The 12,729-nt window shown below is 33.1% G+C and overlaps 2 protein-coding genes across 3 annotated transcripts; both read left to right on the top strand.

Annotated features, from left to right (window-relative positions):
• Positions 1-130: 130 nt before the first annotated feature.
• Positions 131-3,097, top strand: LOC137827641 (uncharacterized). Of its 2 annotated transcripts, none has more exons than XM_068633854.1 (3): positions 131-330; positions 649-719; positions 2,426-3,097. In XM_068633854.1, exons 1-3 carry the CDS (start codon positions 279-281, stop codon positions 2,993-2,995), a joined length of 693 nt encoding a protein of 230 aa, XP_068489955.1. In that variant the 5' UTR covers positions 131-278; the 3' UTR covers positions 2,996-3,097. The 2 variants fall into 2 exon arrangements, with proteins under 2 accessions (XP_068489955.1, XP_068489956.1); XM_068633855.1 differs by having other exon boundaries at positions 322-525.
• Positions 3,098-5,722: 2,625 nt separating this feature from the next.
• On the top strand, positions 5,723-7,026 carry LOC137827640 (gibberellin-regulated protein 2-like). Its single transcript, XM_068633853.1, has 3 exons — positions 5,723-5,848; positions 6,430-6,478; positions 6,666-7,026. Exons 1-3 carry the CDS (start codon positions 5,789-5,791, stop codon positions 6,845-6,847), a joined length of 291 nt encoding a protein of 96 aa, XP_068489954.1. The 5' UTR covers positions 5,723-5,788; the 3' UTR covers positions 6,848-7,026.
• The last annotated feature ends 5,703 nt before the right edge of the window (positions 7,027-12,729 follow it).

Below are 12,729 nucleotides of genomic sequence, written 5' to 3'. Positions count from 1 at the left end.
AAATTTGACAATTTATCTCAATAACTAACTATTATATGTTTTAAAGATTGAGATGAAAATATGTCAAAAATAAAATATTCTTTTATTGTGAAGAATTATATTACCATAAAGTTTATCTTTAATGTGAGATATTCAATCTTAAAATTATATTTTCAAAAGGGTTTAATTGCTTGCAATTTTCTCAACCACCAAAATGTGGAACCTTTGACTCCACAAAAACACTGTTTTTCAGTGATGGTGTTGGGTAAGCCAATTAGCGTAGAAGCATAAGGGCGTTGATGGAGAGTCTCAAGTTTGCATCTTTGGTGCTGTCTCCTTATCGACGTTCTGGTACATTCAATTTTTCAATCCTTCTCTTCCTCTTTTCTGCTATTCATTCATTTCTTGTCCCTGGACAATTCTGGTTCTGTTATCAAATTCAAAATCTCAATTCAGCACGAGAAATATGAGGAATTTGCTTTTTGGGTGTCCTTGATTTTTGTGACTCTTTTAGAGGGTGGACTTTGCTTTAAATTAATGGTGTAGGTGGGAAAGTTGTTTTTGCTTTTCCTGGGTACCCTTTTTGTTTTTCACCTTCTTTTCTCTCCCATATTTAATTTGCTAAAGTTTACTGTTATCAGATGTTTATGTGTTATATTGCAAATGCAGGGATGTTAGGGAACCGGTTGAATTCTCCTTTACTTACTATTGATTCTGCTGCACACTTTTGCTCTTGCAAGGTAAATGCTTTTTTAACATTTTTCTAGTTTTATGAAAATGTTTGTCAGGAAATGGTTTGTCCCGAATTATTTATAAAACAGAATTCATGTTTAGGTTTACATTATAGGGCTTTCCAAAGAAGGACTGAAATCTGTTTTATAAAAAGTTAAGAATCGGTGCTAGTCTATAAAAAAGTCAGCTACAGTTAGAAAATTTTGGGGGATTCCCTTGTTTTGTCAGCATTTAGCAATGAAAATGTAAATAGTAAAGAGGTAGGCAAGTGTAGAAGATATATTGTTTGAATTGCGATTAGGACAAAAGTTAGATGGAATTCCAATAGCACTTCTGATGTTATTTTTTATCAAAATTGGAGTTTCATATTGATGATCTGCATGATTAGCTAATGTTTATAACAAAGGTTAATATAGACTACCCAGAAGAAACTTCAATTCTGATTTGGGAACCACACTAAAAACTACATGTAAGTTTTGTCGGATTGGTTATTGTGTTTGCTTGCTCTGTGGAAATTAAAGAGAAGTCTGTTGATAGGAAAAATGCTTGCAGTCAGCTAGTCAAGAGTGTAAAGTTTGCCATCTTTTGGAGAGGACCATGTTATGTTAGGCTTTTCACTGTACATAATCCAAGAAACTGGTCCAATGATGGGTTTTACAATGTTTTCGGACAGTTATTTCTTCAAAGAATGGGTACTAGTTTATGCTATAAACTGAAGAGTGAATGCTCTTTTGTCCTAAAAGAGACATCTTTGTCTGTATGCATTCATTTAATCATCAGGGGGATTGTGGTATTGAAAAGTATTACCGTGCTAACATGTTTAATTTCTCATAAGCCTTCTAGGATAGAAGTATATTAGAATGCTTCATGGTTTTGTATTTTTGTTGGTGGAATTGGACTGAGGTAAAGAAGGCTATGATTTTAGCATATGTATTAACTGTCTCCAACTACGAGAACTGAAAAAACATATTTTTTTTTTATTTTGAAGGTTGACTTTGATACTAAAATTACTTTAGTAAGGAAACATGGAATAGAATTGAGTAGAAAATACAAAAGGACAGTTTTACAATTTGGTCATTGTGACATGTGGGGATTTTGTTATGGTTGACTTGATACTAAATGCTTGGTTATCTAGCATATGTTACATTTTTTACTCCCTATTCAACAAGGAACTTTATTTTATTGTTTTGCACAATATAAGTAATATATGAAGATTCAGAACTGAAAATTGAAGACTTCGATATGCTGCTAGAGAATACTAATTTTTAACAACTAAACCAAATCAAAATATTGTAGTAGAGCTCCAGAAAAGTAAAGTTCACTGTTCCTTGTTCTATGATGTCCTATCCTTATCCTGCATCTTGAGGAATTATATATCAGAGTTGAATAACTAAGTGTTGAGCTCCTACACACGCACGCTATATATCTAAACCTTTTCTAAAACTGTACTAAACCCGGGCTTTGACAGTTCTCCTTGAGTTACAACTGTGCAGAGGTTTGAATTTAATCATGGGGCTATTTATTCTGTCTTTACAGTCAACATTATCACACATTGTGTTTTTTATGCCTTATGCGCAGCACCATCAGTCCTAAAATGCGTATTTGGATCTGCAATGGACAGAGTTGAAATGCAACATTTAACAAGAATATAAAAACTTCATAGACAAGGTTAATAATGGTCGTCCAAGTCTGAAAATTGCATATAATCTTGCAGGCTGATCTTGCTGCTGCATCATCAAGTATTCCACTGCCAAATATCAGATTTTCACCAAGTGTAACAACAGCAACATGGACCTCAAATCTTTGTACCAAACATTGGATATTGCGCTCAACTGTGCAGATAGAAAATATAATCACAAGTAATGAAGATCAAAGCATGTGGGAAGCATGTAAACAAGCTCTTTCTGCATTTAACTTTAGTGATGAAGAAAAGGACAAGATACTTGGGAAAGCATTTGGTCTTGTTCATTCCCCTTATTGGGGAGAAGAACGTAAGACAGAAGTTCCCAAATTTGAGACAGTAAATGGAATACTAGACTATTTAAGTAGTTTAAATCTTTCTGATGATGATCTGTCTAAGTTGCTTAAAAAGTTTCCAGAAATTCTTGGATGTAATTTAGAAGAAGAGTTGAAAGGAAATGTAAAGATCCTGGAGGAAAAGTGGGGTATCGACGGAAATTCTCTTAGGAAACTTCTTCTTAGAAATCCAAAAGTTTTGGGTTATAATGTTGACTGCAAGGGAGACTGTATTGCACAATGCACTAGATGCTGGGCTCGCTTCTAGATGACATTTGTACTTGTATATGAAGAAATGTTCTCACTTTCTAGGATCCCAATAACTAATTTATTCTCAAGTTGAAGAGGATTGTTTAGCAATTATGATTTAGACACTACTGTGAATTGTTGATTGCTGTATGTAGTAGTGTCCCAACTAATAGGTGGTTTCTAAATCATGTTCTTGTGTTGGAAGAAGTTCAATGTTGTTGATGAGCTATAAACAATATTTGATACCAAATTGAAAAAGTTACAACTTCAATGCAAATTTGCTCTCCTTTAAAATCCATAGAAAGAGATATGATGAAGTGGAATAAAATAAAACTATCAATAGGTTTTATTTTTTGGATTGCTTACAAGAAGAAGGAATGAACATGAAGTAATGTAAGGTATTCAATTCTATTTAATACTTATCTTCTTCTTTCTTTCCAATTTGGGGTTTTAGATGGATATTTCTTTGTTTTGCTTTTATTCTATCATAATAATATCTAAATATTAAATATAAACCTTAATTTATCTCATATTTAATTTTATTCATCATTAAATTTGAAAGATGGCATAAAGGGGATGACTTACACCTTTGTTTTTGTCAGCAGGTAGGTATTTGTGTTCAGTTTGTGCAAGAGTTTATTTGCATCATTATAGATCAAATTTATTAGAAACTATAAAATCATGGGAAAGTTTAAAGTTGTAACTTTCAACTAATTTTAGACTTAGTATAAATTAGAGTAACCACTCTTGACTTTTAATCCATCCTCACACCCCTAATTTCATGCTTAAAAAGTGGTTCATACAAACTGAAAAAGAAACTAACATGTTTCATAATTCATTATATATACAGTTGGTGGCGGATCTGCTTAGACAAAAAGAAAACAACATGAAATTTATTGAAAGAAAAGTGGTGGCAAGATAAAAATCTTACGTCAATTTGGTGTTTGCATAAGAGTGAAAACCAATACAAAGTATTAATAATGTTTTTATAATAAAGATTAATCTAATCGACAAACAACAGTTCATATTTTATAAAAACATCCGTTTGATTCTTATTAATTTTGTCACTAATTTGTGAATGTCTCTTCATACTTTATTCAGTTTTGAGATTTATCCCAACTTTAGTAGTTTATCGAGACCTTTAAATTAAAAGATAGTAAATATACTCTTTTTTCATAATTTTTCTATAAGTATATACTCTTCAACAACCTTTAAATCTTAAATAAAACTTTAAGTAAATAAAACTAAAAAAAAAAATCAAGAAATATATTTATATTTTGATCTTAAGTATGTTAAAATAATATTGAGCGTACCAAACAAATCCTCCACGGGGAGAGAGTTTGTCTTTATAACAATTTTTTCATTCCTCTAGTTAAAAATGATAAGAAAAATAATTGCATTCAAAGTATTGTCTACTTTGGAGTTCAAAACTTCATCACGATTTTGTCTTTAATATACGCATCAGAGGATTAAGGGAGGAATGTGTATTTAAATAGTCCTTGACCTTGACTCCTAAGCAATATAAAACTATTGGACATATTGAAACAAACCTTCAGTCGAGTTCTAAGGAGAACAAAGATTTGTCTTTGGAATCACTTTTTCATTCCCCCGTCGGTTAAAAGTTAAGGGAACGAGACTTTGTCTTTGAAACTTCTTCTCAATCTCACATAAGGTGTCAATGTTTTGACTCAAGTCCGTTGAGATAACATTCACATCTAAGGTATTGTTTGTCTTTGAGCTCGGAGTTCTAACATTGTTTTGTCTATAAAAGACACTTTAGATGATCAATAGAAAAAAATATATTTAAATTTCTCTTGACCTTAACTCTTAAGTGATGTGAAACTATTCAGCATACCCAAAAAATACATTATTAAAAGAGAATGTATCCTGAGAATACCCAAAAAAAAATCCAATTTGATGGTTGTTTATTTTCAAACAACTTTAGATTGTGTTGATTCGATTTGGTAGTCTTTTATTTTTAAAAGACTTCATACTTTTATGATCTAATGTGTGACTTCATACTCCTTTTATAAAACCCTTGCAAAAGTAGTATTATAATGTAATACAAAACAACTTTGAAGAATTCTTAAAAATTAGATAAGAAATCAAAACACTTTAGTTAAGTATTTACATTCACTAAATGGCTAACTAGATATTTACTGTCAAGTTTTTTTTCACATATAAATGGCCTGTTGTGACGACAAGGATTACCTGGTATATATAACGTTGGTGTTATATTTAAGACCTTTTAATGCCTTATTGAACTAAAATTCAAGGCCATGCAACCTCTGCTATAATAAATAGTTATTGAAATAAATTCCACTAAATAGATTAGCCAATAGGTTTGTGTGAGGCAAACAAAAATTTCAGATAATAACATGTCCTTTACTTTAAATAAAAAAAATCTATTGTGAAATAAAAAAATTTAACAATCGATAAAACAGTATAAAACAATTCTTCTTTAATTAAATTGTATTTTTAAAAATTATCTTAAAACATAGCCATTTATTTTATTAATAAGATTTCAACATATGAGACATTACAAGAAGCAAATGTTCTATGAATAAATAAAATTATTGTTTTCTTACTTGCCTTCACGGCAATAGAACTTTCAAAGTGCATGCATACGAATGGGGTGGTTTATCTTGCTACAGCTGGAACCTGTTCTCTCAAAAATTACCTTTTTCTTTTCCATATAAATAGTGAGAGCTGGGATCAAAGCTTCAGACCCAGAATCTACCTCTATCTGTCACTGTCTCTTTGTCTTGCTTAAAACCTTGTTTTTCTTGTGAAAGTTGCAGGTAATTTAACTATGGCCCTCACCAGAAAAACAGTGGTCATGGCTATTTTCTGCTTCATCCTTATGCATGAGGTTAAGTGGTTCATTCATGACGTGTTAATATTACTTCCTTGCTATATCAAATCTATTTATCCATTCATCATGAGTTATTAATTGGCCATTATATTTTCCCACCTTTTTCATTTTTTGTAAGCAAAAATCTTACCAAAGAAGAGGCAAAACCAGCACAAAAACATGTACAAAGTTTTGCAAACACCAGTTTTTTGTTACAGTATGTAACATCAACACAAAAGAATGTGCTCCTTTCTATAAGACTGAACTCATAAAAGATAGATCACATCACATGTTAGAACAAGCCATTCTTGCTACACCTGACACATGAGAGAAAAAAAAAACTCAAAAACTCCTTGATAAAACATGTAGCCTCTGAAGCCTTGTAGAGACAAGCTCCAATCAAATGCATATTTTTTTGGAAAAGCCAATAATTCAATGTTGTCTAATTTCCTAGCTAGGAAGAACTTTTGAACCTCTTCAATATATAGCAGCAAGCTAAACTCAGATACCTAAGATTCTGACTAATATGAAAAAAATTATTTTGCTATTTTGCTATTTTTCTCTTTTTTGTTCTTTCTTAATTATGGGAAAAATTTCAGTTGGGGATCCACAGTGGAAATAAGCACATGGTCGCTGCCAACAAGATAGGTAAGATTGAAAACTATTATTTTACATATTCTGTAGTGTTTGTAGTTTAATTAGTTACTGATGCTATAAAATATCTCAGATGAATCAAATAATCCGAAATCTAGTAATTAATCAGTATATATATAATATAATATTGGATTTTAATCCTCTAAAATGGGGTGAATAATTATGTGGTTAAATGGTGCAGACTGCGATGGGAAGTGCAAATACAGGTGTGGGAAGGCTGAGAGGTACAAAATGTGCATAAGGGCGTGCAATAGTTGCTGTGAGAGGTGCAACTGCGTGCCACCAGGAACTTCTGGGAACCAAGATTTGTGCCCTTGCTATGCTGCACTCACCACACATGGAGGAAAACTCAAGTGCCCATAAACATGCTTTTAATAATCTATAATGTACTCACCACACCATATATGCACTTAAATAAAGATGCAATATTGACTCCAAATCATAGAACAACTTCAACTCCAACTTCCGTTTTCTTTAATCAGAAAATTAACCATATGAACCTCGATCTTGAGAAGAATTATGTAAATACATATGCTGGATTTTCTTTCAATACTATCTTCTCGATCCTAACCTCTATAGACTCAATAATGTCTCTTACAAAATGCAGTATGATGTCTATTTGTTTCATGCTCCCGTGGTAAATTTGTTAATCAACTTAATGTACGGTGTTTTGACAATCACAATAAACAATTGCATAGTCTTACACAATATCCACCTCTCCAATCATCTCCTTCAACCACAGTTCCTCCTTTACCCCTTCTATGAGTGCGATATATTATGTTTGGATAGTAGATAAAGTCATGACTAATTGCATACTAGATCTCCAACAAACTACAGGACCCAAGATAAATACATACCTAGAAAGTGACTTTTTGGTATCAACATTTCTTACATAATCAACGTCCAGATACCTTTCTATAACAACTTTGTCATGGACAGACCTTTTATACACTCAACCAGACAATGTTATTGCTCTTATATATCTCAACACATACTTCAAAGCCTCCCAATGAATTTATACAGGATTCGTCATGTACCTGCTAACAACATGAGTCAAATCTAATTTGCTACAGACCATCTCATACATGATGTTACCAAGCTCATTAGCATACATGGTAGTCTTCATCTTCCTCCTTTCCTCCTTAGTACTTGGAGCTTAAGCAATTGAGAGCCTCATATGGTGTCCAAAAGGTGTCCCCAGAGATTTAAATTCATGCATCCTAGACCTCTCAACCACCTTTTACAAGTACCCCTGTTGAGACAAACGTAGTATCTCAACCATCTCATCCTTTTGTATGTTCATCCCCAATATACATCTCGTGGGATCAAAATTTACATAAGATCTCATTCATCAACAAGAAATATAAATCCAAGATTAAGCAGAGTTCAAGTCATAAACATTTACCATGTTAATTATCCATTTAGTACCATCTAAGGATTTCATTATTGAAAAAGTGAAGATGCATAATATTCAACATAAATTCTCTTAAATGTACAATGTAAAACAAAAAATAAAAATTTCATGAAACCAAGGTTCCAAGCCTTTGGAACCACATCCGTAATTGGACTATGGACTATATTAAAATATAGAAAGAAAACAAAACACTTATGAAAAAGAACCTTTATATGATATAAAAGATTATAAAGAGAAAAGAAGATTCTAATAGTAATGTAGGATTATAATACATCATCCCTATTATTCTAAATATTTGAGAGACATAGGCTCTCCCCAAACTTTCAAACCAACAATTCCCCTAACTAACTCTACTAAGTCTACTTTTAAACAACTTGGAAAGCTTTGAATTAAATCTTGTTATCTGTTGTTGAAAAGTTAAAAACTATTACGATAAAAGTGATTTCATTAATTATTTTCAAGAAAGCATCCAAATAAATCAATGAAGACTACCATTAGACCTCTGAATTTAGCTTTGGCCAAACGACTTGTCCCTAACTCATATGGGCTAGGGTTAAAAAGTCCACAAGACCAAAAATCCTACACAAGAAAAAGTTCATAGGACCAAAATGTCAACAAAAGCTCAATGCCCCAAGGTCAACCATCAACCACTTTTTTAAAGCAAAAAAATCTTATTTAAAAATAAAAATGAAAAAAAAATTACTTAAATTTTTTTATACACATAAAAAATATTCACTCAATCAAAATCCAAACTTAGTACAAAGACAAAGTGGGGTCAAGCTTAGGTCATGTTAGGTCAACCGACCATATCTAACTAACCGAGATGGACGCAAATCAGGTTGAGTCTAGGCTAGGCTGAGACAGATCAAGTTCATTCAAACCAAGTTAGACCTGACCTAAGACATGTTGAGTCAAATTGAGCATGAGTTGGGACAAGTTAGGTCAAACCAAGTCCAGGTCAGGTTGAGTCCAGTTTCAGGCAGGGCAAGTCAGTTTGACAAAGGTTCAACTCATATTAGGCCAAGTTAAGTTGTAGTTACGTTGGCCAAGTCGAGTCACGCCTAGGTCAGATTGAGTCGGGCAGAGACTAGGTTTTCTAAATTCGATTCTAGGTCAATTTGGGCAAGGTTGGGTTGGGCTCAAGTCAAATAGGTTGACTTCAAGACACGTTATTTCGGGTCCACCTTGGGTCAATTCATTTCGGGCCTAGCTCAGGTCGAGATGAGTCAGACCCACCTCGAGCCAAGTCATGTAAGGCCCATATCATGTCGAGTCAAGTATGATCTAGGTTGGACCGACTTAAGTTGGGTCCATGTCAGGTTGTGTCAAGTCTGGCCCATGTTGGGTTAAGTCGACTCAAACTCATGTCAGACTAAGTTGTGTCGAGACTGCATTGAGTCGAGTAATTTCAGGTTCATGACAAGCTGAGGCCAAGTCAAATTGGATCCATGTTAGGCCAAGTTGAGATTGAGTTGTGTTAGGTCAAGTTAATACAAGGTCTGCCAAGGATAGACCCATGTAAAATAATGATGGATCAGCAATTTGGTTGGACCCTAACTTTTTTAATTAAGTTACAAATAATGAAAATTAATTAAGGACCAACTTATAGTTAATGTAAAGTATTTAGGGATCATTTTTCAATTTAGAATATTTTAAAGACTCATATGATTCTAAAATAATTTAAAAATTAATTGAAGTCTTATAGTAAGTCTCACACACTTTAATACTGATTCTAACCCACTTAATGTGAGTTTTGCGGATTATGGCTTTTTCAACCTACTCATTTGGTAGGAAAATAAAAAAAAGAGCTTATTTGTATAATGGGTTGGAGTTAGCCCATGAATCATGGGTCAAATTGATAACTCTAATTACCATAACCAAAAATGGAAGATAAAAAGTCCAAAATACCAAGACTATTTAGAGAAAAAAAGTAAAATAAAAGAGAAGTTGTAAGCATAAACACAATTTTATAAAAGAAAAAGTCATATATTGAAATACAATTTATTTATTTTCAAGATAATTTTTTTTTCATAAAATGGTTATTTTTGTAAAAGAATTACTCTACCGATTATTCATCATGGTTACGATTTATTACATTATCAAAGTGACATAAAAATAAGATTCTACATGGTTATAGTTAGAAGATTCTACATCGATCGTTGAAAAATTGATGTAAAATGTTAAAAAAATGAAGTCTCTTAAAAGAATAAATGAATTTGGCCAATGACATAAAAAAATGTTATCATGTCTGCTCATTTTCTTGGTTCCTTCTCACTTCATTTTGATCAAAATTTATGGACATCAATAAGTTCATGTCTCTTCGTCTATTGAAATCACTTTAGGCTAATTCTCCCTACACCATTTCAATTCTGATGTGCATCCAACATATATTTTAAAACTCCAAAGTGCCCATGTCATCTTTATTTTCAAAAAAAGTTGCAGAAGAGGTGTTTATTGTGGTGAAGGCGTTTTGAGTAGAAGTGGTGATGGTGTAGTGGTTTGTTGTGGTGGTGAAGGCCAAGACATTACTTTTATATGCGGTGCAGTTGACTTTTGAGGTAAGGAAAATCGTTTCCGTGTGCTTTTCACTTGCAAATGATGTTGAGTTTATACCGGATATCAGGATCCAGAAAGTTGCCTACGGATGCAGAAATTCGGAAGTATGTAGTGTGTACTTCAGATTTCCATATCTGTAATGAGATAATAGGTTTGTGGATCTTGGCATCCAGAAGGTATTAATGTTTGTCCATATAAGCTTGTGGATGGCCATATCTGAAAGTGACATATTAGTTATGGACTTGCATATCCGAAACTTCCTAATTTGGGTTACGGATATGGATATCCGAAAGGTAAAGGTTCCTGACATATGTTCTTTTTTTGTATACAGTAGTGCCAATGGATTTCGTGGATTCACACATGGGAATTTCAGGGGAGATTGATGTGTGGGATGGATTAGACGATGTTGATCTGGAGCAGTCAATATCCGGCAACGGTGCCAAAAACTTGATGACTTTTTATGACAAGTGCATCACGTTGTCAGAAGTAATAATGTGTCCCTAAGGACAAATATCGAACCCACAAGGAACAGTTGAACAACCAAGTAAAACATTCACTAAATATAAAACAAAATAATAAAATTTTGTTGGAATTTGTTGTGCTAGCAATGATTAAGAAGAGAACAAGGCAAAAAGTTGTTGCTTCAATTGGAAAAATAGGGATTGAGTTTCATCTTTCTCACTCTTGTATATTTTGATTAGCCTAATAATATTATGTCCTTTGATTGATATTGACATCCGTATAAAAATCATTTATATCGATTCCTCGCATATAAAATTATTAAGATGCTTCTTAAATATTGATTTCTCGCATATTTATAAAAACAACTTAGAATTCAGATCATACGTTGATAACAATTAACATTTCAAGTCTATTCCTAACACTCAAATATGTTAACTATTATTGTTTAGGTCAGAACCCTAAAAATACTTTCCAATCAAATTTAAAAACAAGAATTAGATGCAAAACAATAATACCAATAATAAATCAAGAACATAATATTATGTTCAGAGATCATCTCAATACATTAAAGTTTGAGCAAATTACTCTCAATCCTAAAGAGTAGAATTAGCCACACATCTTCTAACACCTTCTATTATCCCAATTGGATCACAAGTCACTCAATGGTGTTTTCCTCTCAATCTTGCACATTAGGGTTGTGCCTAAAACCTCTTATTTAACCTATTTTGCTTGGACTCAAGTGACTTTTCGCTTAGGCGCTAATGGGCTCGCTTGGGCAAACAAAACGTAAATAGGCCCAACGTTACTAGAGTCATCTCGCTAGTGTCATGTCTCTTCAATTGCAGCTCCACGGTCAACACATAAGGATTCTAACAACAAGTCATTCGCCTTATTTGCATCTAAGGTTTAGTGCGTATGAAATTGTCCAACAATGGCCAGATGCAACAAATTTGACATGTCATCTATAATGATGATCATCTCCCCAATAAGTAAATGAAATATGTTTGTCTCTACATGCCACCTCTCTACGAATGCACAAAACAATCCTCTGTCTAAATTCTCATAATTTGCATGAATGAAACCACCTAAGCCAGACATATCTACTGCAGCCTTTGTGCTCTTGTGTGGTGCTCCTAACTTATTGACCTTTCTCCCATGAGAAACCACCTTAAGCTCACCACGATCCTACAATAATCAACAAATACATACATAACACACTCAATTAACCAGTCATATAAAATGTTCATTACTTACCAAATCATTCATAACTGTCTCGCCACATGATCTTCATAATTAATTAGTAATGACTTATCCACTGACCCTCCTGGATAGCCTTCGTCTTCAATTTCCACTTCTTCTTGTTCAATATTCTATTCAAAGTCCCCATTTGCAACTGAATTACTAGGACCACCACACTTTCTTCTCACAGATGCAGTTAGTCGCATGCGATCCACATTAGAAGATCTTCCTCCTCTAGTCCTCACCATGTTCCTAAGCATTTCATAAAATGACCTCAAATGAAAAAAAAACACACACACAATTACTTTTGGATTATCATATCTGAAACACACTTATGGATTTATGCATCCAGAAAAATCACTGAGCATTGGCTTCCGGATTATCGTATCCAAAATATTTACGAATATCCAAATCCACAAGTCATCACTCCTACTTTGTGCTTCTAGATTACAACATCCGGGAAACCTCTGAATTTCAACATTCGCATAAGACTTACATAACAAAATTCACTTTCGGATATACATATCCGAAGTTCAACAGGTTCACGAAAAACTTACATTCTTCTTTGATGAGT

Source organism: Phaseolus vulgaris, chromosome 7 (assembly GCF_000499845.2).
Source record: "Phaseolus vulgaris cultivar G19833 chromosome 7, P. vulgaris v2.0, whole genome shotgun sequence".
Classification (NCBI taxonomy): domain Eukaryota; kingdom Viridiplantae; phylum Streptophyta; class Magnoliopsida; order Fabales; family Fabaceae; genus Phaseolus; species Phaseolus vulgaris.
The sequence above is the reverse complement of the archived record's forward strand: the minus strand, read 5'-3'. Positions and strand labels throughout refer to the sequence as shown.